This window comes from Gopherus flavomarginatus, chromosome 7 (assembly GCF_025201925.1).
Source record: "Gopherus flavomarginatus isolate rGopFla2 chromosome 7, rGopFla2.mat.asm, whole genome shotgun sequence".
NCBI classification, from domain to species: domain Eukaryota; kingdom Metazoa; phylum Chordata; order Testudines; family Testudinidae; genus Gopherus; species Gopherus flavomarginatus.
The window spans coordinates 37,987,946-38,012,621 of NC_066623.1; the positions used below are offsets into that span (position 1 = coordinate 37,987,946).

The 24,676-nt window shown below is 42.7% G+C and overlaps 2 protein-coding genes across 12 annotated transcripts in view; both read left to right on the forward strand.

Annotated features, from left to right (window-relative positions):
* Positions 1–24,676, forward strand: part of LOC127055759 (protocadherin alpha-C2-like) — a 267,861-nt gene that overhangs the window by 158,357 nt on the left and 84,828 nt on the right. For 3 of the 11 annotated variants that reach the window (XM_050963070.1, XM_050963072.1, XM_050963080.1), the window contains exon 1: positions 12,630–15,223. The exons of the other annotated variants lie outside the window; for them this stretch is intronic. In XM_050963070.1, the coding sequence (XP_050819027.1) occupies positions 12,710–15,223 (2,514 nt within the window). In that variant the 5' untranslated portion in view covers positions 12,630–12,709. Of the gene's footprint in view, positions 1–12,629; positions 15,224–24,676 lie in introns of those variants that run through there. 11 annotated transcript variants of the gene reach the window in all.
* The window catches only part of LOC127055786 (protocadherin alpha-8-like), a 146,320-nt gene that overhangs the window by 118,921 nt on the left and 2,723 nt on the right, over positions 1–24,676 (forward strand).

Below are 24,676 nucleotides of genomic sequence, written 5' to 3' on the forward strand. Positions count from 1 at the left end.
ACCAGTATGTCTCACATTCAGTTCACTGCATTGAAATTCACTGATGATAGTTTGGAATAAGGAATTACAGTCCGCATAAGAGCATGACAAAGATCAGAGCCCCATAGAGAGACATAATGGTGGCTAGGGAGAATACACTAGCTAAATCCATCAGCAAAACATTTGGCAGTAACATAGGCACTGAAAGGCTTTGTAGTGAATTTACAAAGGTGAAAGTTATTTTGGCAATCTACGGCTTTAATGTCCTCTCATTTACAATGTTGCAGCATGTGAAATTACAGTCACAAAATTTATGATGACTGCAAAGTCTTTCCAGTAAAGTAAAACAGAACACAACCTGTCTACACTTACCAGAGGATCGAGGCTGCAGCAATTGATGCATTGGTGGTCGACTTAGGGGGTCTAGTAAAGACCTGCTAAATTGACTGCCGATTGCTTTCCCATCTACTCCTAGTCGCCACCTGATTGAGAAGAGTAAGGAGAGTCACTGGGAGAGCATCTCCCATTGAAGTCGCGTAGTGTGACCCTGTTGTAAGTAGATCTAAGCTACGTCGATTTGAGTTATGCTATTCACATAACTCAAATTGCATAGCTTAGATCTACTTTTCCTTTTGTGTAAACGAGATTTCTATAGTCAGAGATTTTTAGTGCTAAATTGGTCTAGATATTACTTGGTTCTGCCATAAGTGCAGGGGACTGAACTATATATGACCTCTCGAGGTCCCTTCCAGTCCTATGACTTTGATTCTAAATATTGAGGAAAAAGTGAGAAATATTTGAGTGTGCCCCAGAGACAGAGAAGGACAAAGAAATATTTTTCCTATGTACCTGTATTATACATATTATGTCTGTCTGAATCCACCTTTACAATACATCTCTCTCTCTCTTGCTGTCTCTCTTTGCATACCATTTTCTAAAACAACAGCAAATGCACTACTGGGCAAAAAGAAATAGTTTGCGACCTAAATACAGGCAATATTTAGGCTACATTTTGTCTGATTGGCTAAAAGCCCCACATCCAGTAACATCAGTGTTTAAAATAGTCTGGTTTGAGCTGTCTCAGAGATACAAAAGGAAATTCTGAACCATTTAGATTCAGACCAAAGAGAAGAGCAGATACACTGATATATATGAAAGAACAGATTCATACCAATGCGCAATTTGGCACAATATTTCAAAGAAAGAAGAGATGAGTTACAGATGAGAAGACTTGTCCACAAGCAAGTCAGGCACAAAAGATGATTGAAACATGGAAATAAATGTCTAAGGCAGAACCAGAAACAAGAAATTCACACCAGCTCAGGAGGGATCTAAGAATATATTTAGGGAAAGGGAACATCACAGCTGCAAGAGCAGATCATGCTCTCAGGAAAATCCCATGGAGTGTGAGGAAAATGCAGAATATGCACTGGAAAAATACGAGTTCTTTTATTTTCAGAACCACTCTGTCCTCATTCTGACTCCAGTAAATATTTTGGGCTCAGCAGAGGGGATCGTGAGTGGGCAGAGAGGATGGAGGCTTATCAGCAAGAGGGTCACAATCTGTGATGTTATTATTCCCCTTCAAATGTTCCCCCTTAAATAGCCATACAATCCACAAGAGATATTTCCCTCTGTAAGAACATACTGATTTCTGAGAGTTTCTTCTCTACACTATAACACCACTCCCCTTCACAAACATATTCCCTAAGGGAGAGAGGGAAGTGGGCAGGCAGGAAACCAGTGGATACAGGGATCCTTAGGGAGCCTGCTGCACATAAGAAGGGGATTAGGGAAGTAGTGTGGGCCTCTGTCCTAAAGCATTGACCCTCTGGTGGTTTTCTCATGGATCTCAGAACATCTGTGGGGTTAGAGGATCGTGGTCCAGCCCACTTTACAGTAGGACAAACTATCTGTAGGCAACTCTGCAGGTTCAAACTCAGGAAGTTTCTTAGCCCCTATAAAGGTTTTTCCTGCATAAGGCATAATTTTGCCCGTGGTTGATGGCTACCCTTTTCATGTTCTAATCCAGTGTGTGGATTGACTTGATTTAATTCTGAATAAGGCAAATCAAGTTGTAGACAACAAAATACAAGATATAGAGTAGCACCCACCAGCAGCCAGCACCTCCCCTTCCCTCTCAGCACCTCCTGCCCACTGGTGGCCCTGCTGGTCAACTCTTCTCCCTCCCTCCCAGCACCTCCTGCCCGCCATGGATCAGCTGTTCTGCGGCATGCAGGAGATGCTGGGGGGGTGGGGGAGGAGCAGGAATGGGGAATGCTTGGGGGAAGGGATGGAACATAGCAGGAAGAGGCAGGGTGGGAATAGGAAGGGCAAGGGTGGGGGTTTGGGGGAAGGGGTAGAGTGGAGGTGGGGCCTGGTGCGGAGCAAGGGCAAGAAGAGGCAGGGCAGGGATGGGGTCTTGGGGGAAGAGATTGGATGGGGATGGGGCCTGAAATGGAGCCAGGGTTGAGCACTCCCTTGGCAAGGAGGAAGCCAGCACTTGTTCCTCAGATCACTGGCTCAACCCTTCCAATATCCCATCTCTAGCCATGGATATCTCTGATGCTTCAGAGGAAGGGGAGATCAAAACTACAGCCCAACATTCATTAAGAGGTCTTACCAGTGCCTTGTACAATGGCATTAATACTTCTCTATCTCTACTGGAAATGCCTCACTTAAAATATCCTAGGATTGCATTGGCCTTTTTTGCAGCCACATGACATTGGTGGCTCATAGATAAAACTAAGATTTTGTCACAGGTATTTTTAATAAAAGTCACAGACAGGATGTGGGCAATAACAATAAATCTGGGAAGCCCAAGCCCCAGAGTGTGGGGCTGACAGCATGAGCCCCACCATCCGGGGCTGACAGCCAAAGACCAGCACCTGGGGCTGACAGCCAGAGCCCCGACACCCAGGGCTGAAGTCATGGAGGTCATGTAAAATCACAGGATCCTTGATGTTCATGACCGACCCATAGCCTTACTCATAGTCATCCTGTGGTCAACCAACACGTCCACGTCTCTCTTCTACTCTATTGTTTTGAGCTGATAAGCCCCCAGCTTGTATCAGAAATTATTTTTATTAGACCCTAAGTGCATATCCTTACATTTTGCACTATTGAATTTCATCCCTTTTCTGTTATTCCACTTTTCAAGGTCATCCAGATATTTCTTTACAACATTCCAATCCTCCTCTGTGTTAGCAATGCCTCCCAACTTTGTATCCTTAGCACATTTCATTAAGATCAGGAGTTGGAAGCCTACCAGCCTGCCGCACTCTGGGGTTCCTGCTCTGGCCCCTTGCCAGCCGGGGCCCCCCCTGCCGCAGCCGCACTCACCTTGCTTCCAGTTGGAGTTCCAGTGCAGGTCCCCTGCCAGACAGGGTCCAGGCTTCGGGCCCTGCTCAGCCCTACCAGCCGCCATCTCCACTCACCTCAGCTCCCGATCTGGGGTTCTGGCCGCTGACCTCCTGCCAGCCAGTTATCAACTCATAACTCAGAAGCCTTTGTGCAGCTTAACGTATCTAAATAGGTGCCACCAGACATTGTAAAACTCAGGAAGGAAAAGCAAGGGCAAGGATCACACTAAACTAATAAGATCTGCATTTTAATTTAATTTTAAATAAAGTTTCTGAAACATTTTGAAAACCTTGTTTACTTTACATATAACAGTAGTTTGGTTATATATTGTAGACTTATAGAGAGACCTTCTAAAAAATGTTCAAATGTATTACCGGCACGCGAAGCCTTAAATTAGAGTGTATACATGAAGACTCGGCACACCACTGCTGAAAGGTTGCTGACCCCTGATTAAGACACTCCTTCTTTTTGTGCCAAAGTCATTAATAAAAATATTGTATAAGATTGAGTCAGATATATAAAGTTATATCCCTCTCTTGGGTAAAAAATTACAGAGGAATATTATTTAGGCTCATGACATAGTCTTCTGACATCAAGGCCTGGTCTATACACAGATTTTTTAGTGGTATAATTATTTCAGTTAGGAATGTTTTTTTTTTTTTTTTTTTTTTTTTTTTTTTTTTTTTTTTTACCAAAATTGTTTCACCAGTGAATCTCCTAGTGTGGGTGCCATTATATCCATATACTGGTCTCTTACTGGTTTAGCTTCTTCCCTTCCTGTACAGGAATATGCTATACCTATATAAGCACTTTTATACTGGTATAATTATATCCATTTTAGAGAAGTTGCACTGTTTTAACAATGCCTGTATCATTTAAAGGAATACTACATACTGTGTGTGTAGACAAGGCCTAAATGGGCCTGTGTCTGTAGGTGGTGCAAGCATGTAATATCCATTAACTTCAATGAGAGTTGGGCATATACAGCAGCTGAAGATTTGGGACCAATATGTTATCATTGGATGGTTTTACCTTAGGGTCAGATTCTGATATTCTGCTCATGTTGAATAATACATTGAGTTGAAGTCAGTGGAACCTCTGATAGTATAAGATGATGTTCATTGTCAGTAAGGGTATTAGAATCTGGTTCTTAATGGGGTCTACTTTTAAAAATTGCAAAATGTTAACCAATTGATGCTGAAGTGCTGCTTCTCAACCTCTGCCTTTTACTGGAAAAATCAATGTTACTAGAGATCCAGTCCTGAAGTCCTTCCTCAGTGGGAGTTTCTCCTGAATATGGACTGCAGGCCTGGCTCTGCATTACTAAGTAGATCATTTCAAAGAGATAACTAAAGTTATCATGACCGTCACAAAATTTTATTTTGATTTAAATCTACCCAGGAGACATTTAATCAGAACATACTCAGTTTCACTATCTCAGTTAAAAGCAGAAGTGTAGTCAGTACACAATTGTGTAAATCTAATATTTTAAGAAAGGATGCTATATTTATGTACACATTACTGTAGACGATGCTGCAGTGTGGGATTATGGGAATAACAATATTTATGTGTATTGTGAGTCTTAAATCTAATGGTCAGAATTTGGGTGTCATTGGGAATTAAGGGTAATCAGAATTTTTGAAAATTAGGGGACAGATTTTCAGACAAGCTTAGCACCCAAACTTGCATTGATCAATAGGAAGGGGAAATTATTAAATGCATGCAAAAATGGCACATAGTATTTTATGTATCTGTCACTCATAGACTCACATTTTATTTCAAAATCTGTCATATCCTGCCAAACTTTTGGTATCTTTGGTCCTAAATCCATTGAATAACATCATGATCATAGTAACTCATCTAGTAATGTTCTATATGTGATCTTGTTAATGCCTCATAAGTTATTGACAAAATAACTTCAAATTTCAAAAATTAAAAATGGTTAATATTAATTTTCACTTCTAACATGCCTTTTATTGGAGGAGCTCAAAATACTGTTGTCAAGGTTTTTTTCCCCACTTTGAGCTTTAGTGTCCAAAAAGTGGAGACCTGCATGATCACTTTTAAGCTTAATTACCAGCTTAAATTTGGTACACTGTCACCAGCCAGAAGTCTGTGTCTGGCACACTTCTCTTCCCCCAAAACCTTCCTTGGGGAACCCAAGACCCAAACCCCTTGGGTCTTAAAACAAGGAGAAATAAACCATCCCCCCCCTCCTTTCCCCCCCTGGCTTTCCCTTCCCTGGGTTGCCTTGGGAAGCTTCACACCGATCCAAACTCCTTGGATCTTAAAACAAAGAGGAATTAAATATCCCCTCTCCTTTCCGCCCCCCCCAGTCCCTGGTGAGTTTAGACTCAATCCCTTGGATTCTAAAACAAGGAAAAATTGATCAGGTTCTTAAAAAGAAAGCTTTTAATTAAAGAAAGAAAAGGTAAAATTTCTCTCTGTAAAATCAGGATGGAAAATGCTTTACAGGGTACTCAGATTCATATAGACTAGAGGGACTCCCCACCCCCTAGCCTGAGATTCAAAGTTACAGCAAACAGGTAAAAATCCTTCCAGCAAAAAGACACATTTACAAGTTAAGAAAACAAACATAAGACTAATCTGCCTTCCTGGCTATTACATACTATTTTGAAACATGAGAGACTGATTCAGAAAGATTGGAGAAAACCTGGGTGTACGTCTGGTCCCTCTTAGCCCCAAAAGTGAACAACGAACCAAACAAAAAGGCACAAACAAAGACTTCTCTCCACCAAGATTTGAAAGTATCTTGTCCCCCTATTGGTCCTCTGGTCAGGTGTCAGCCAGGTTCACTGAGCTTCTTAACCCTTTACAGGTAAAAGAGACATTAACCCTTAACCATCTGTTTATGACAACTGTGATAAATTTTTTCAAATGGAATCATAGAAATGTAGGACTGGAAGATACCTTGTTAAGTCATTTTGTCAAGTTGCCTGCACAGAGTCAAGATTAAGTATTATCTAGACCATCCCTAACAGGTGTTTTTCTAACCTGTTCTTAAAAACCTCCAGTGACAGAGATTCCACAACCCACCTAGTTAATTTGTTCTAGTACTTAACTATCCTTACAGTTAGTAAGTTTTTTCTAATATCCGACCTAAATCTCCCTGACAGCAAGGATGCTGGAACAATTTGTATAGTGGAGGTGCTGAGAGCTGTTGAGCTAAATTGTAACCCCTATATATGATGGAAACTGCCTCAAGCTAGCACCCCTAGTTCCAGCACCTATGCCTGACAGTAATTTAAGCCCATTACTTCTTGTCCTGTCCTCAGTGGCTAAAGAGAACAATTTGTCATCCTTCTCTTTATAACAACTTTTTCTGCTTGAAAACTGTTATCGTGTCCCCCCTCAGTCTTTTCTTCTCCAGTTTTTTCCATCTTTTCTTGTAGGTCATGTTTTCTAGATCTTTTGTCATTTTTGTTGCTCTCCTCTGGACTGACTTTAATTTGTCCACATCTTTCCTGAAGTGTGCTGCTCAAAACTGGACACAATACTCCAGAATACTCCTTATCAGTGCTGAGTAAAATGGAATAATTTGGAATAATTACTTCTTGTGTCCTGCTTACAACATGTCTGCTCATACATCCTACAGTGATGTTCACTTTTTTTTTACAACAGGATTACATTGTTGACCCATATTTAGTTTGTGATCTACTATAGCCCCCTCTTTTTCTGCAGTACTGCTTCCAAGGCAGTCATTTCCCATTTTGCATATGTGCAGTTGATTTTTCCTTTTTAAGTGCAGTACACTGCATTTTTCCGTATTGAATTTACTCTTGTTTAATTCAGACCATTTCTCCAGTTTGTCAAAATAATTTTGAATTCTAATCCTGTCCTCCAAAGCACTTGCAACCCCTCCTAGCTTGGTATCATCTGAAAACTTTATAAGTGTACTGTCTATGCCATTATCCAAATCATTTTTGAAGATATTCAGTAGAACCAAGGCCCAGGACAGATCCCTGCAGGACCCCACTCAATATGCCCGTCCAGCTCGATTGTGAACCATTGATAACTACTTTCTGAGAATGGTTTTCCAGACAGTTGTGCATCCACTTTCTAGTAAATTCATAGGCTTTATTTCTCTGGTTTGTTTATGAGATCATTTTAGACTATCAAAAGCCTTAATAAAGTTGAGATATATGACACCTTCTGCTTCTTCCCATCCAGAAGGCTTGTTACTCTGTCAAAGAAGCATATTAGCTTGGTTTGACTTGACTTGTTCTTGACAAATCCACATTGACTGTTGTTTATTACCTTATTATCTTCTAGCTGGTTACAAATTGATCATTTGATTATTTGCTCCATTATCTTTCCAGGTACCAAAGTTAAGATGACTGGTCTATAATTCCCTGGCTTGTCCCTATTCTCCTTTTTAAAGATAGGTACTATATTTGCCCTTTTCTAGTCCTCAGGTATCTCTCCAGTCCTCTAATGAGTTCTCAAAGATAATTGCTAATGACTCAGAGATCTCTTCAGTCGGTTCCTTAAGCATTCTTGGATGTGTTTCATCAGGCTCTGCCAATCTGAAGACATGTAACTTGTCTAGGTAATTCTTAACTTGTTCTTTTTCTATTTTACCCTCAGATCCTGCCCCATTTATACTTTTGTTCTCTATGTTAGTTGTCTGATCCTTGCTAACTTTTGTGATGAAAACTGAAACAGAAAAGAAAAGAACATAAGAATGGCCAGAGTTGGTCAGACTAACGATCCATTTAGCTCAGTATCCTGTCTTCTGACAGTGGCCAATCCCAAGTGCTTCAAAGGGAATGATTAGAACAGGTATCAACAAATGATCCATCCCCTGTCACCCATTCCCAGCTTCTGGCATACAGAGGCTAGGGATGTTTAACTTCAGCTTTGCTCCATTTTCTGTTATTGTCTTTCCCTGCTCATTTAGTAATGGGCCTATCTTGTCCCTGGTCTTCCTCTAGCTTCCCACATATTTGTAAAATGCTTTCTTGTTACCATTTATATTCCTAGATGATTTAATCTTGCTTTGTGCCTTGGCCTTTCTAATTTTGTCCCCACATGCTTGTGTTTTTTATACATATATTCATCCTTTGTAATTTGACCTACTTTCCACTTCTTGTATGACTCTTTTTGAGTTTCAGGTCACTGAAGATCTGGTTAAGCCTCTTACCATACCTTCTATCTTTCCAATGCATTGGTTTAGTTTGCTCTTGTACCCTTAATAATATCTCATTAAAAAATGCCAACTCTTTGGAACTCGTTTTTCCCTTAGACTTGCGTCCCATGGGATCTTACCTACCAATTCTCTGAGTTTGCTAAAGTCTGCCTTCTTGAAATCCATTGTCTTTGTTCTGTTGTTTTCCCTCTTACTATTCCTTAGAATCATGAACTCTGTCATTTCATGGTCACTTTCACCCAAGCTGTCTTCCACCTTCAAATTCTCAACTAGTTCCTCCCTGTTTGTCAGAATCAAATCCAGAATAGCCTCTCCCCTAGTTACTTTCTCCACCTTCTGTCTCCAATGCATTTCAATAACTTGTTGGATAATCTGTATCCTGCTGAATTATTTTCCCAACAAATATCTGGGTATTTAAAGTCCCCCATCACCATCAAGTCCTGTATTTTCGTTTATTTTGTTAGTTGTTTAAAAAAGTCTTATCCACCTCTTCTTCCTGTTTAGGTGGTCTTTAGTAGACTCTGCCAGGACAAGACCCTTGTATTTTACTTTTATCTTTACCCAGAGACTTTCAATAGGTCTGCTTCCCACTAGTCTCAAACTCAGTGCAAGTATATACATCTTTGATATATAAGGCAACAACTCCTCCCTTTCCCCCCTGCCTGTACTTCCTGAACAAGCTGTACCCTTCTATATCAATGTTCCAGTCATATGAATTATTTCAACAAGTTCCTGGAATGCCAGTTATGTAATATTTGTGATTATTCACTTGTATTTCTAATTCTTCCTGTTTATTCCACATACTTCTTGCATTAATATACAGACATCTAAGATGTTTATTAGATTCCCTCTAATATATTCCCTCTTGTCTCTCTTTTGTCCATCCTGCAATTTCCCATGTTCCCCCCAGATTCTGACCCTTTGCCCAGGTATCCATTTTTTGGACTTACCTGTGGGTTTTTTCTCCTGCCCCCATCAAATCTAGTTTAAAGCCTGCCTCACTAGGTTAGCCAGTCTGTATCCAAAGATATTCTTCCCCTTACTTGACAGGTGGACCCCATCTTTTCTCAACAGTCCTTCTTAGAACAAGATTTGATAGTCAAGGAAACTGAAGCCCTCCTGGTGACACTATCCATGCAGTCATGTATTTACTTTCAGGATGTGTTTGTCTCTACCTGGATCCCTACCCTCGACCAGAAGGATCCTTCACCTTCACCCCCAGAGTCCTGTAGTCACTTCTGATATGCTCAGGTCATACCTCACAGTATCATTAGTGCCCACCTAGATGAGCAGCATGGTGTAGCAGTCAGAGGGCTGGATGATCCTCGGCAATGTTTCTGTAGTGTCTTGGCTATGGGCCCCTGACAGGCAGCACACCCACCCCAGGATGCAAGGTCAGGCCTGCAGATGGATGCCTCTGTCCTCCTTGGAAGGGAATCACCGACCACCACCTCCCTTCATTTCCTCTTGGCCACAATTCTCCCAACCTTGGCTATGGCTTCTTCTCCTCCACCCTTGTAGGAGATTCCTCGTCCCTTTTTTCCAGAGTAGCATGTTGTCTTTTTTTAATCTCTGTGGATAGGTAGGTTGCAAAATCCATACTTAGGTAACCCCACACACACCAAAAAAATAAAAAAAAATCTGGAGCCAGATTTTCAAAGGAGCTTTTCTCCCATTTGGGCACATATCTCAAGGGGACAGATTTTCAAACATGCTGACCACACAGAAGCGCCCACTGACCTTCCTGGTGTGAATAGGCCTACATTTGTTTAATTTTCAAAAATAAGCATGTTTGGGTGCCTCCCAGCAGTAACTACTGAAGTCAATGGAATCTGTTGGTTGCTCATCATGTTTGAAAATTAGGCCACTTTTTTAAGTCCCTATATTTGGATGTAGGAACCTAACTTAGATGCCCATTTTAAAAAAAAAAACCTCTTGACCTTAATAATCCCGACGAAATGGGTATTCACCCAAGAAAGCTCATGCTCCAATACGTCTGTTAGTCCATAAGGTGCCACAGGACTCTTTGCTCCTTTGTGTGTCCTGTACACATTGACCAAAATATTACCATTGCACCATCGGCTGTGATTTTGTCAGTTCTGATAAACTATGTGAACTTGGGTCTTGCTGGTACTTGAATATGAGTCTAAAAGGAGTAGTGGAAAACAAATGCAACTTTTTTCTTCTCCTGAACCACTCCTTACAGTTCTAGTTTCACTCACCTCACTGTTTTCCTGTATAGTATTATGTAAAATAAACTGAAGCCCATGTTAAATAATCTCATAATTCATGGGTGTAATTTGCAAAATTCAACCAGTGGAGCTAGTGGCAGGGTAGGGTTGTTATAGCGGTGGTTGAGGGGATCAAGGAAGGAGAGACATCAGTGAGAGGAAATAATCCCTAGAAGAGTGGGGAGGGTAATGCAGCAAGAATGAATTAAAGTGGGGCAGAGAAGATGGTCTTCAAGAAGGAAGGCAATGTAACTGTAGAAGTACACTGATAGAACCAGCTGTAAGCAAAAAAAACACTGGGGGGAGGGAAGCGCCTGCTTTTCAGTGTGTGCTGATTTAACACTCATGAGCTGATGCATTCTAGTGCTGCAGCAGCGGCAGTAGGACTAGAAGTCTAGGCAACTCAGCAGTGAGACTGGCTAGGAAGGCAGTTCATTCTCTGTTTTCCCCTCTCGCACCTAGAACGAGGAGAGGGAAAGAGCCCAACGAACCATTCTGTATCCCTTTCCTATGACAAGCTGCTGCCTTGCTTTTGTTTGGGGCCTCACAGCTTGCCCTGATGGTGGCCTTGTGGGTAGAAAGACAGGCAGGAATTCATGTTGGTAAATATGGGAAGGCTTCTTCCCCATCCCCTATATCCAGGGCCAATCAGGGAGGGGGCAGGAGGGACATTTCGCCTGGGTCTCAAGCTCAAAGGGGGCCTCAGATTTAGACATTTGTTAATTTTGTGGCATTTGAGAAGTTTTGCAAGTTGTTTTTATGCGTATCCCTATAGAATCAAAATGTGACACTCTCTCTCAGCTTAGAGTTGCAAATTGAAGCAAACAGGAGATGTGATTTGGTAAAAGACTTATTTTTTTGTTAACGATTATCAATTTTGTCAAATTAAAGAGTTTAAAATGTTCATAAATATTAATAAAAATATATCAGTTCTGATGGCACAAGATTAGACCATAATGGATGTGTCCCTCAGATCAGCTGATTATATAAACAAACCACCACTAGTGGCTGGTGGTGGAGCAAGGCCCCCCAAACTGGAATTGGACCTCTGAGAGGGCCTACCTATATCATAGGGAAGAGGCGTCAGAGATTAGACCAAAGAGCCTCTGCAGTGGCAGGAGACAAATACAGGTAGAAGAGCTATCTTTCCCTTTGTCTTGACATAAAACATATGTAAACACACACACAGACTTCACACTCACTCTTTCTCCTAATTTGAGTGTGGGCGGAAAGGCAGGGCTGCTAGGAAGTGAAGGGGTCCCTAACTGTCTCCCTGGAGGGGCGGGGCGGGGACGTATCTCTGTGCAGGGGGGTGGCTATGGAGGTAGTTGGCTCTGAACTCCCAGGGGCTGAGGAATGGCTGGGGCGGTCCCAGCGTGTGTTGGGGGATTGGCGGTGCGGTTGGCTCCAGTGAAGAGGTCCCTGGGGACGGGGCTCTCCCCCGTGTGGGATATGCGCTGTGGCTGGCGGGGCGCTCTTGCCCTCCACGGGGTGGCCGGCCGGCCGCGCAGCCCCCTCCCGCGCCGTCTGGCCGCCGCTCTTGGCTGCCTGCCTCGGTGTCGCTGTTCCCTGCCCAAGTGCTGAATTGGAGCCAGCCGGAGCTCAGCGCCCCTCCCCCGCACACTCCCCGCAGCAGCCAGAGAAGGAGGAAGTGGAGCTGCGAGTCCCCCGAGCTGCTGGAGGAGGAGAGGCCGGATCCGCTGCCGCAGGGCCGGGTAGCAGCAGAGCCGGGAGCATGGCTTTTCTGTGGAAGCGGCTGGCTCCGGAGTCTGCAGCGGTGGCGGCTGCAGGGGCGGCGGCAGCGCTGGGCGCAGCTGGCGGCGCCTGCTAGCCGGGTGCATGAACCCGCTGCTGGGTGTGGGAGGCGGCGGCGGCGGCGGCTGAGGGATGTGAGGCCCGGCAGGGCTGCGAGCGCGTCGGGTGAAAGCTGCGCTCGGCTCCCCCACTCCTCCCTCCGCCCTCGGCCATGGCGCCGTCTTCTCCCCGCAGCTGCTGCGGGGCGGCGGCGCTCCGGATCCCGGCTCTCCTGCTCCTGCTGTGCCTGGGCCCGGCGGGCGGGCAGCTCCGCTACTCGGTGCAAGAGGAGCTGGAGCGCGGCGCCTTCGTGGGGAACGTGGCGAGCGACCTGGGCGTGGATCCGCAGCGGCTGTCGGCCCGGGGCGCACGGCTGACCTCGGGCAGCGGGCGGCAGTACCTGGAGCTGGACCTGGGCCGCGGGGCGCTGCTGGTGAAGGAGCGCATGGACCGGGAGGCGCTGTGCGAGCTTAGCCCCTCCTGCTTCCTCAGCCTGGAGCTGGTGATCGAGCAGCCCATCGAGGTGCACAACGTGGAGGTGGAGGTGCTGGACATTAACGACAACGCCCCCCGCTTCCCGCGGCAGGACTACCGGCTGGAGGTCAGTGAGTCCGCTGTGCCCGGTGCCCGCTTCCACATCGAGAGCGCGCAGGACCCCGACGTGGGCACCAACTCAGTGCAAAGCTACCGGCTCAGCCCCAACCAGCACTTTGCCCTGGACCTCAAAGGCTTCCAGCGCGGCAGCAAACTCCTGGAGCTGGTGCTGCAGCAGCCCCTGGACCGGGAGCAAAGCGCCCTGCAGCAGCTGGTGCTCACCGCTGTGGATGGGGGCAGCCCGGCCAGGTCTGGCACGGCGCAGATCTCCATACGGGTCATGGACACAAACGACAACTCGCCAGTCTTCGACCGATCCACCTACACTGTGAACCTGCTGGAGAACGCTGCCCCAGGCACGCTGGTGGTGAAGCTGAACGCCTCGGACCCAGACGAGGGCTCCAACGGGGAGGTGCTGTACGCCTTCAGCGGCTACACCCCCCAGAAGGTGCGGCAGCTTTTCAGCATCGACCCCGTCTCTGGTGAAGTGAGGGTCAATGGCACGCTGGACTACGAGGAGGCCTCCTCCTATGAGATTTATGTGCAGGCCACCGACCGGGGTCCTGTGTCCATGGCCGGGCACTGCAAAGTGCTGGTCAACATCGTGGACGCCAACGATAATGCTCCTGAAGTGGTGCTGACCTCCCTGTACAGCCCAGTGCCTGAGAATGCCCGGCCCGAGACCGTGGTGGCATTAATGAGTGTAACTGACCAGGATTCTGGGCTGAACAAGCAGGTCAGTCTGAGCATCCCTCCCAACATTCCCTTCAAACTCAACTCCTTCAAAAACTCCTACACGCTGGTCACACAGGGCAACCTGGACCGCGAAAGGGCTTCCTCCTATAACATCACAGTCACGGCTATGGACGCCGGGACCCCTCCCCTCTCTTCCCACAAAGTGATACAAGTGGACATCTCCGATGTCAATGACAACCCTCCGCGGTTCGAAGAGCCCATGTATTCCGTTTACATTCCCGAGAACAATGCGCTCGGGGTTTTGCTGTGCACTGTCAAAGCCATCGATCCTGATGACAACGAAAATGCCTATGTGTCCTATTCTCTCCTGAAAGGGGAAATTCAAGGGCTACCTGTCACATCCTATGTCTCTATTAAATCCGACAATGGTAACATATATGCAGTCAGCTCTTTTGACTACGAGAAGTTAAGGGAGTTTCAGGTTGTTGTTCAGGCCCAGGATGCTGGGACTCCAGCACTTAGCAGCACTGTCACTGTCCATGTGTATGTGGTGGATCAGAATGACCATGCCCCTCAGATTCTATACCCTACCTCAACCAACGCCTCGGCAGCCTTGGAGATGATCCCTCGCTCAGCACGCGCAGGTTATTTGGTTACCAAAGTAATAGCCATTGATGCAGACTCTGGACAAAACGCATGGTTGTTCTACCATCTGGCTCAAGCCTCAGACCCAGATCTCTTCAGAGTGGAGCTACACAGCGGGGAGATTCGGACTACCCGCAAACTGGGGGATGACAGTGTTACTACTTTCAACCTGTCAGTTGTGGTGAGAGACAATGGAGAGCCATCTCTGTCCTCAGCAGTAGCCATAACGATCGCTGTTGTGGATAGAGTTTCCAAAATCATCCCTGACACAAGGAGGCATATCAAAAGTACTAGAAACTACTCAGAGATAACACTGTATCTCATTATTGCACTGAGCTCAGTTTCATTCATATTTCTTTTGACAATCGTTGTCCTAACGGTTATCAAGTGCTACAGATACAGTGTGTATGGTGACTCCTGTTGTGGAGGTTTTTGTGGGGTCAGAGAACGGTATCCTGCTGAAATGTACAAGCAGGCTAACAACAACATTGACGCTAGGATACCACATGGTTTAAAAGTACAGCCACATTTTATTGAAGTGCGGGGGAATGGGTCTCTCACTAAGACCTACTGCTATAAGGCATGTCTGACTGCAGGCTCAGGAAGTGACACTTTCATGTTTTACAATACTGGTGGCCCAACAGGAACTGGTCCTCATGCAGTGATGGCTGAGAGACATCTGACAGGGCAGAGTGGGCAGAGTGCACAAAACCTGATCATACTTAAAAATGACTCCATTACGCCTAATGAGGTGAGAATGAATAGATACATGACCAGAACCATGTTGTGAACCTCACAATGTGTCCTTATCTGAAGGTTAAAAGTGAAATGTCTAGATTCAGTTTATTCCCTATTGTGGTTGCTGAATTCTAATCTGTGAAACACATTTGGTTTCTAGTTCAATACGGGGGCTTTCCGGGTTCATTTGGTAAGTTAGTGGCTCAGTGTGTGAGCACGTTGTTTGAGACTCACTTCATTTCTGTTGTAGATGGTATAGAAAAGGTTTCCTCCTCCCCTTTTCTTTACAGATATACCCACTCCAACAAACTACTGAGGAATGACACGTGTAATTTTAAAATGTTAATGTTAGAATGCTGCAGAAGAAAGGAGATGATACTGAGAATCAATATGACACTTTACAGTGATTAAAATATTTGACAATTTATTGCTTCTGTGCCCAGACAAAATTACCATGGCCAGGTCACTAATAAGATAGATTTTGCTTAGTATTTGTGCTTTAGTTGTCATGTTATCTGTACTTTGATGTTTGCACTGCATGAGCTGCCTTTTCTCTTCTCCTGTCTAGCAATACAGTGACACATTTCTAGGCTGTTGACCCAGTTTACCAGTGGTGATGTTGCAGTGCAACAACCTGTAACCTGCTGGTTTGCTATTGAAAACTGTTTAATACCTATGGTTTGACCAGCAGTATATTAACCTCTGCAATATTTTCCCACAGTGATGAATTAGTGACTGCTTTCTATTAGCACATAGCCAGCACGGACCTAGTGTACGGTTTGTAGTGTGCTATACCATTCCCATGTTATGGATTATGAAAATGAACAGAGCAACACTCTACTATGAGTGAAAAGATAGTGATTTCACTGCTGGACAGATTGTGTTTTAATTCTGATGTATAAGGAAAATATTGCATTTACTGTATATTACTTGTGCAGTGTTAATATGGCAGGCACGTGTCTTGTACATTAATGTGAAGAATGTATGCAAGCATAGGGAAAGATTGTATCCTTGTGCTTGAATGGAATGTTGCTTTGCTTTTCTGTATCTACACAGAAAGATTAATCAAATCTTTACGCTTATTTGCCCCTCTCAAATCAGCCAGAATGTTTTTCTTTTGAAAACAAGAACATGTCTTATCAAAACATGTTTTCTTGTTCTTCTTATTAAGAAATGAGCATCTTGTCTCTCTGATTTTAAAAGATATAAAGTGCAGGATTTAATAACAAGTTTTCTCTTAAAATAATGCTGATACCAAGTAATGTTCCTCCATTTACAATTGGTGTAGCTATTTTACTCTTTCCCAGTCATTCAATAGTATGATTTTGATGACTATGTGATTTTCACAATCTAAGGTCATAATAGCTGTCAAATATATAGTGTAGTGGGACAAATGAACCATTAGTTATCTGATTTTTAATATGTATTATAAATATTTTTATTAGAAATATCTAGAATCTGTTGATCATAAGGTGACATGCTAGACACGGTGCAGAAAAGGGAAGAATCAAAGGATTCCAAATATTCCTTAGATCAGAGCTTCTGTGCAAACAGATGGATGATAATTGAAAATGACTTCAGTTTAGATGTAGAAAGAGCGGAAATTTGTTTAATAGATTCCCATCATGTCTTTAGGGGATGCGTCCTATTGCATGTAGTGAATTAGCAATTTCTGAGGAACTGTGCAGGTCAAGCAAAGACATCTTACTAATTCCAGTGTTGGTGTACAATAGCAGAGAGACACAATACAAATTTATTAACTCTTGTTTTTAATGTTGGAATGAAACAATATCTACCACATATTTTCAGTTGTGTGAAGAACCAGAATCCAGATATGCAAGCAATTACTTACTAGTTTTGCAAGACTTAAATAGAGAAGAAATTCTGTTAGATACTATTTGCCACAAGTTAAGTGAAACTTCCTAAGGCCTTGCATTACAAAAATTGCCTATAGTGCTATAATGCAGTGAACCTGTGTCATTGTCACGTGCACATGAGACAATGGTGCCATATAACTGAATTCAAAGGGTAATAATTCTTAGCAGATTATCTCTTTCAAATTCATATATTTTGCCCCATTACTCAGTCTCCATATACACATGTTAAAAGCAATCCACTGATTAACAGTTTCAAAGTATGCTGGTTTTAATGGACATTGTTAGTCTTATTAGACCTGCCAGATACCATATTTTGCTTCTTTTTATAGCATTAGTGAATTTGTATAATTCTTGAAAGGCCCATCCCATCATCTGTAAAGCGTACTAGCAGGGATCACTGCATCTTGTAACATCTTACAATGCTGATATATAAGTAACTGTTACCACTGGACAATCTATAAAGAAATATTTTTTTCTAATAAGACTTGGGGACAGATGTTACCATCAATTAACTATAATATGATAAGAAGCTGCACCAGTTACTCAGGCTTTCTGTGGAATTTACCACAAGTGACAATATTTCTTGGGTTTCACATGTATTAAAATGTTGTATACATTAATTCTGCAGTAGGATAAAAAAATTCTGTCCCCAGGATATATGCGTGTGGGGGTGTCACAGGTTCTTTTTATATTTAGCATTAGAGACAGATTCTTCTTTCACTTACTCTGAGGCAAATCAGGAGTAACTTCATTGCCATCAGTGGACTTACATTGATGTAACTGGCCTATTAAGTTTAGAGATTTCTTTGCATCAGCTGAAACTCTGTGGCTTTCTACATGTTTTTTCTGTATTGTTCTACTAATGTGTTAGTTGTGGTTTGGTAAATGATAATGTCTCTCTTCTTCAAGACAGCTCATGCTTCTGCTAATGTTCAGCTCACTGTCTCCTAGGCCCTTTTGCAGGCCTATATGACTATCTCAAATGGAATCTCAATCTCAGTCAATTTTGTTTTGTAAAAATCAAACATATTAGCACTTGCATGAGTAGTCTTTAAACTGGCAGGCAGTGGAGTGATTGATGGCAGCACTGGAGACAAGGACCAAGATGCTTGGTTGAATGAATGTATGGTGCTATATCATCACTACTGGATAACCAGGATAATTACATATGGACAAAATTAGTTTGTGCAAAATATTTTAGTTTCATTGTTGGAACTCTGTGAAGTTACAGCCAGCATGTATGGCTGTCTACCAGGGTGGACTGTGAGTGTGTGGAGGGAAGTGATCCTATTCTACCATTGAGCCCCTAGTATTGCTGCCTGTCTGTCATTTTCAGAAGTGACTTATCCTCACCATTCTGAAACTTTAATAATGTATGCTAGTGTCCATTTCTCTCACACATCCATTGAATTGCTGAGTGACACTTGGTAATATCTGTTCCCTGCTCTCTTTTTCTCTTTGCCATCTTGTTCATGCCCTCTGTGTAGCTAAACCTGTTTGTTATATCTTGGATACCATGGCAGCCTTTTCACTTCAATGCAGGGATGAACAATCAGACTGGCATCTGGTCTAACTCAATATTCTTAGCAAAAATGCACTGTGGCACATTATTAATTATCAGCTGGCATACTGAATCCTTGATATAAAAATATACGCTCAGTTCTGGGCACTGGCCTCCCTCTGATGCCATTTTGTGCACTCATAGGATGATCAATAAATTGTAAGATCCTTTGATGTTAATAAATAAAGAATTGTGTACCTTTTGAAGGAAAAATTGAAGCTGCACATTAGTAATGATAAACCTTAGTGGTTCATTCATTTTGTGGTTGTTTGTACACACTGAAGTACTACTCCTCGTCCCCCACCACCCCAGTTGGCTGCTTCAAAGACAGAGTGCTATTCATTTGAAGTAAATTAAACAAAAATGTGCTGCACACATCTTGGTATTTCTTTAGATTCAAGTGTGCTTTGAAGTGTCTACGTCTAGCAAACACACACCATTGTCCAAAGCAATCTTCCCAAGAGATTTCTCACAAGGGCTTTAAAGGTATTAATGTTGGAATATCTTACAATCTCAGTTCAAGGACTTAAGCCTTTAAGAAATTCTCTGGGCTCACTGACATTGGAAAGGTTAAATAGAAATGTTTGTTCTTTTGGTTAGAAGCAGCATGAGTTCCTTTTCTGCTATATAGGGTCAGTGCTCTGTGCTCCAGGGAAGTCAAACTGTTAGGCTGAGGGTAACTGCTGTGCTGGCAGAAACTTGCATCTAGCATTAAGCAGACAAAGCAGTTTTTCACTGTACTAGAACTCATTAAATATATTTTAAAGAAGCATTGACCTGTTAATTTAATTTTCATTTCCTTAGGGTTAGGAATGTAAATGCTCATTGTTAGGGTGAAATTTTCTATACTAAATTTTGTTTTGTTAGCTTTTCATTATAGTTTCCTGAATGATAAACAAATGCTAGACTATAAATAGTTTATTCTCTATGTTGAATTTAGTGTGAGCATTTTTATATAATCAATCTCAGATTTTACAGTAGGAAATCTGAAATAGCGCCATGAATCCCACAACTGTCAACATATTCTCAGTAGAGAGGAAACTGAGCTGTAAGTGGTCTAGGATTTTAAAAGTCCTTTTATTTATTGCTTCAAAGTGGATATATTTGATAAGACGGTGGTATGTTATTCTACTGAGTATTTGTGTGGATATAGGAGTAAAGTGGGATGTGTTTAGCACTCATGATTTCCTAACTGTTTAATAACTGTTTGTAAATGTTTGAGCCACACAAAGAGGGCTTGAGCCAACACTCATTGTAGTTAATGGAGGGGGGCTTTTATTGATTTCAGTGAACACTGAATCAGGCCCAGATACATATGTATCTGATAATTCAAGCAACAGATACTTGAGATGACAACATATCAGAACTAAGCAAAATGAATTTTCATTAAAATTTGTTTGTAATTCAGCTAAAATGTTTGTGAAATTGGATCCACATTATGCTATTTGAAAACATTGTCGTGAAATTTTGCATAAACATGTTTTGTTTTTAGGCTGACTGCAAACATTTGGTAGCATGTATTCACATTCATTATCTGAATTTCAACTTGGGTTGGTTAGTTATACCTGGACACATTATTCCCTTTGTATAGCTTCTGGTTCCCTGAATGGCTGGACATACCGCATGTGCTCAGTAGGGTTAGGAGTCATACGATACTATGGTGAGACACTCAGATACTGTGGTGACGTCCACCATTAAAAACACCTGGATAGATTTTGTTTCAGTTTTTCAGAAGGAGTCATTGCATTTTATCTGCTTTCTCTGAGCCAGACAGGAAAAGTTGATGATGGCAGAAACAGGGAGTGGCCTTGGGCTGCTTCCTACTACTGCATGTTTGATGAAAGCTTCCCATCACACCCTTCATTTTGAAGACCACTGAGCAGTAGAAAGGATTGTTGCCAGTGGCACTGCCTTGTGGCCTCACAAAGACACTGGATAGGAGTGCAGTCTAAGCTCATATCTAAGATGGCAGAATGAGGTCATGGGCCACAAATCATTCCTTGTAATGAGACAATATCAAGTAGGGTGACTGTCACCACATAGTCTCCCTCCACTCAACAGGGCCTGTGACAAGCCCTGCAAAAGATACCAGTTGTCAATTGCCAATAATTTTTTGTGAATCGTCCACTGGGGAATGCACTAAGACCACCAAACTAATTTCACGTTGGCCACGAAGCAACACTGAGATGTCCACAACTGTCACTATCTATACACCAGGGGCAGATTTGAATTTGTGATCTATAAATGAAAAGATCCATATCACATTACCAAACTCTGATCCATTTGACCTTGCTAGGGCTTGAAAGTGGTACTAGTCTCTCAAAGGGCCTGTTTGGTGGAGGGGGATTGTGTTTGGGACAGTCCAAACATCCAAACTTTGAAGCATGTGATTTTACCCATCACTATATTTATATTTAGCTTTGTTACCATGATGCTGGTTTTCCGTCTGTTTGTACATATAGTTTGGCTGTGTTAATGCTGGATTTGATTTGTTTTTAACATTCAATTCCTCTTGTAGTGATATACAGAACATAAGAATTCATAAAGCTGTGGGTTCATTGTGGAATGCAGATAGGAAATAGGCTGGCTTATGTGTTTCCACACTTGAACAACTAACATTAATCGTTATGACATATGCCTCAAACTCACTTCCCATGCCCTTGCTGCCCAGAATTCTGCTTTGAAGTCATATGCCTCCTCAAGTGGCTTCTCTGTTGGGACCAAAGACAAAGAGTACTTATGGAGGCAGGACCGATAGTAGGACCAGAGGAGAAGCCTATTACTACTAATGCCGCAAAGAAGGTGTTGACATTGATTTCTTTTGCTCCCACTAGCATTGCCAGTTACAGGATATTGGCTTATGATGGTATAAAAGCAGGATGAACCTATGTGTCCTGCAGATCCCTGACAGCTCCAAGTCATCCAGTGTTCAAACCTAGTCCTTCAGGGTCCAGAAAATCAAGCGAGAGCAGCCCCAAAGAAATAGAAGACTGTTCGTTCTCATATGAGTCACTGCTTGCTCCCATGCGGTAGCAAAAAGGTTATAAAAACTAAGGGCTAGATTCTGCCAGCCATACCCACGCTGAGTCAGACCTGTGAAGGTTCTTAAAAAAGTAAGGAAATTCCCAGACAAATAAATGACTAGTTAAAAAACAAATTTATAGTTAAACAAAAAACTCAACAACTCATATATATTTGACAGTCAGAACATTTGCATTTAAGGTTCCAGTACCAGCTTAACATATGCCCCCATATCCATCCCCACTCCCCAAGGTAGGCCAAAGACAATTCCTCCTTCTGCCTTTTAAATACAGGGGTAGAGCCCTACTTTTCCCTATGCTGATATGTTACCGAACCCTGTTAAATGCCAAACTACCACATCTGACCTGGCCCTTCACCATTACTTCTCACTAAAGACAGAGATTATATTTTGCATTTTAATATCCATACAAGGGCTAAATACAACATCTTCTTCATTCCACTGTAGGTTGGAGACCTTATGATACATACCAGATTATCTATGTGGATGTGTATACTATATATATCTACAGTGTCCCAGTACACTCTGGCAGTTTGGGTCATTTACCATGCACCCCAAATATATGGCAGATCAACCTTTAGTCTGTTCAACCTACACAGTGAAAAAATAGAGATTTTATGGCAGTTGCAAACTCTTCCAGCAAGAATATCTGGTGGAACAAGAACCCTTTTGAATGCCTGACCTCATGGTTGTAATTATAAATCAAAGGTGTCAAACACTTGGCTTGTGGCTCAGATGCAGCCTACTTGATGAATTTATCCTGCCTCCATGACATTCATAATCTGCAGAATGAAAGCTTTAATGTAAATAAAGTACGTTTCTAGCCCTTATTGTTGAGAAGGAAACCATCCAAGTGTTGTTAACCAATGTAGCAGGATGATAGACAGTCCCTCCTTCTTTGCCTTTATTTTCTTCTCTGCTTCTTTGAGAATTCCCCAGTTTTCAGCCATGGCTATAACTTAATATGTTTTTTTGGCCAGGACTGTAGGAGGAATTCTATTCCTCGTGCTGCTTCTCTCTCTTTTTGATCAGAGACTCCAAGGACCAAAGATTCTGGGGGCAAAAGACATCTGGCTTCAAGACTAAGCTTGATAAGTTTATGGAGGGGATAGTATGATGGGATAGCCTAATTTTGGCAATTAATTGGTCTTTTATATTAGCGGTAAATATGCTCAGTGGCTTGCAATGGGGTGGGATCTGAGTTACTACAGAGAATTCTTTTTTGGGTGTCTTGCTGGTGAGTCTTGCCCACATGCTCAGGGTTTAGCTGATCACCATATTTGGGGTCGGGAAGGCATTTTTCTCCAGGGCAGATTGGCAGAGGCCCTGGAGGTTTTTCACCTTCCTCTGCAGCGTAGGGCACGGGTCACTTGCTGGAGGATTCTCTTCACCTTGAAGTCTTTAAACCATGATTTGAGGACTTCAATGGCTAAGACATAGGTCTGATACAGGAGTGGGTGGGTGAGATTCTGTGGCCTGCATTGTGCAGGAGGTCAGACTAGATAATCATAATGGTCCCTTCTGACCTTAAAGTCTATGATTCTTTAACTCACTCCATTCCTGGTGCAGAAAGAGTAGAAATTGACTCTGTCTTCTGAGCTGAGAATTTCCTTGGTGTATGGAAGTCCACAACAGAAGAAAAGTCAGGATAGCCAGCTCCTGTATCTGCCCACCTACCGTCTTGGTGTAGGCGGCATGTCAGGATGGGGGGAAAAGTGTGATAAGAGTGTGTTGTTTTCTGATAGTCCTTAGTAGTTGGACGGTTCCTTGAGGACCACTACCAGCTGGCCAAGTTTAGAACAGTCTTAATTTTTTTTTCTTTAAAGTCAGTGGGGCTAGGGTCAGGGCCAGATCAGAAACAGTCAGAGAATCTTGGAGCCATAATTGTCTTTTTCACAACTAAGCCCAGCAGAAACTGGGAACAGAGAATCTGGGTTTAAATGTGAAGGTAGTTGCTAGCAAAGCTGTTTAATATTTTGTTGCAATGGGTGGAATTTCTCTTTTGTGTATATCAGGATGTGAAGAATGCTACAATGCACAGTACCAATTAGGTCCTCAAACTCTGATAGTGATGGGGGCCTTATAAATATTGAGATAGCCAGATAGAAAGATGGCGCATATCGTTATTGCTATATCTTTATTTGTATAAAACTTATTGATCTAGAGAAGAGCATACTGTGAATCCCAAGGGCAAAGACAAAGCTGGCTTTAAATAATTTAGGGTATTCAACACATTTTTAAAAGTAATGGGGCCAAATTCACTTCTGGTCTACCACCAATGACTTCAGTAGACTTATATCATTACTATCATATATTATTTGTGTATTTGCCAATGTACAAGCAGAGCCGGTTTCAGGCACCAGCGGAGAAAGCACATACCTGGGGCAGCACCTGCTTAAGGGGCGGCATTCTGTCCATTCTTGGGGCGCCTTTTTTTTTTTGCTTTGGAAGTCCCAGCTTTTTTTTTTTTTTTTTTTTTTTTTGCTTCGTCAGTTCGGGTGGCTCTTTTTTTGCTTGGGGCGGCCCTGTGTACAAGACGTATCGAGTGTGCATGTAATCCATTATGTCTATAACATTTTCAGACTTGGATGCCTAAAATTAGACACCTACATGCACAATTAGCCACCTAAAAAGTGTCACAATATTTAGATGTGCGAAGCACCTACAGCTACAATTGAAATCAATGCTCAGCATCTCTGAAAATTAAGTCGCTTAGCTGCTTAAATATTTAGGTGCCTAATTTAGGCACCCTCATTTGAAAATGTTGCCTATAATTTTAAATTATTATGAATGTTGCTATTGTATGCAGTGCACAGCAAGAAAAACAGTGTTAACATTTTCTGGAGCAACCTGTAATCAATCAGGAATTTCTCAGGAAACCCTTACGTAGCAAGTCATGCTGTAGCAGGTCAGCATGTGCTGAGATGTATTGGTTGAAGGATATGGCTCTCCTTCCTGTTTTTATGCCTTTTTATCAACGTGGAAAAT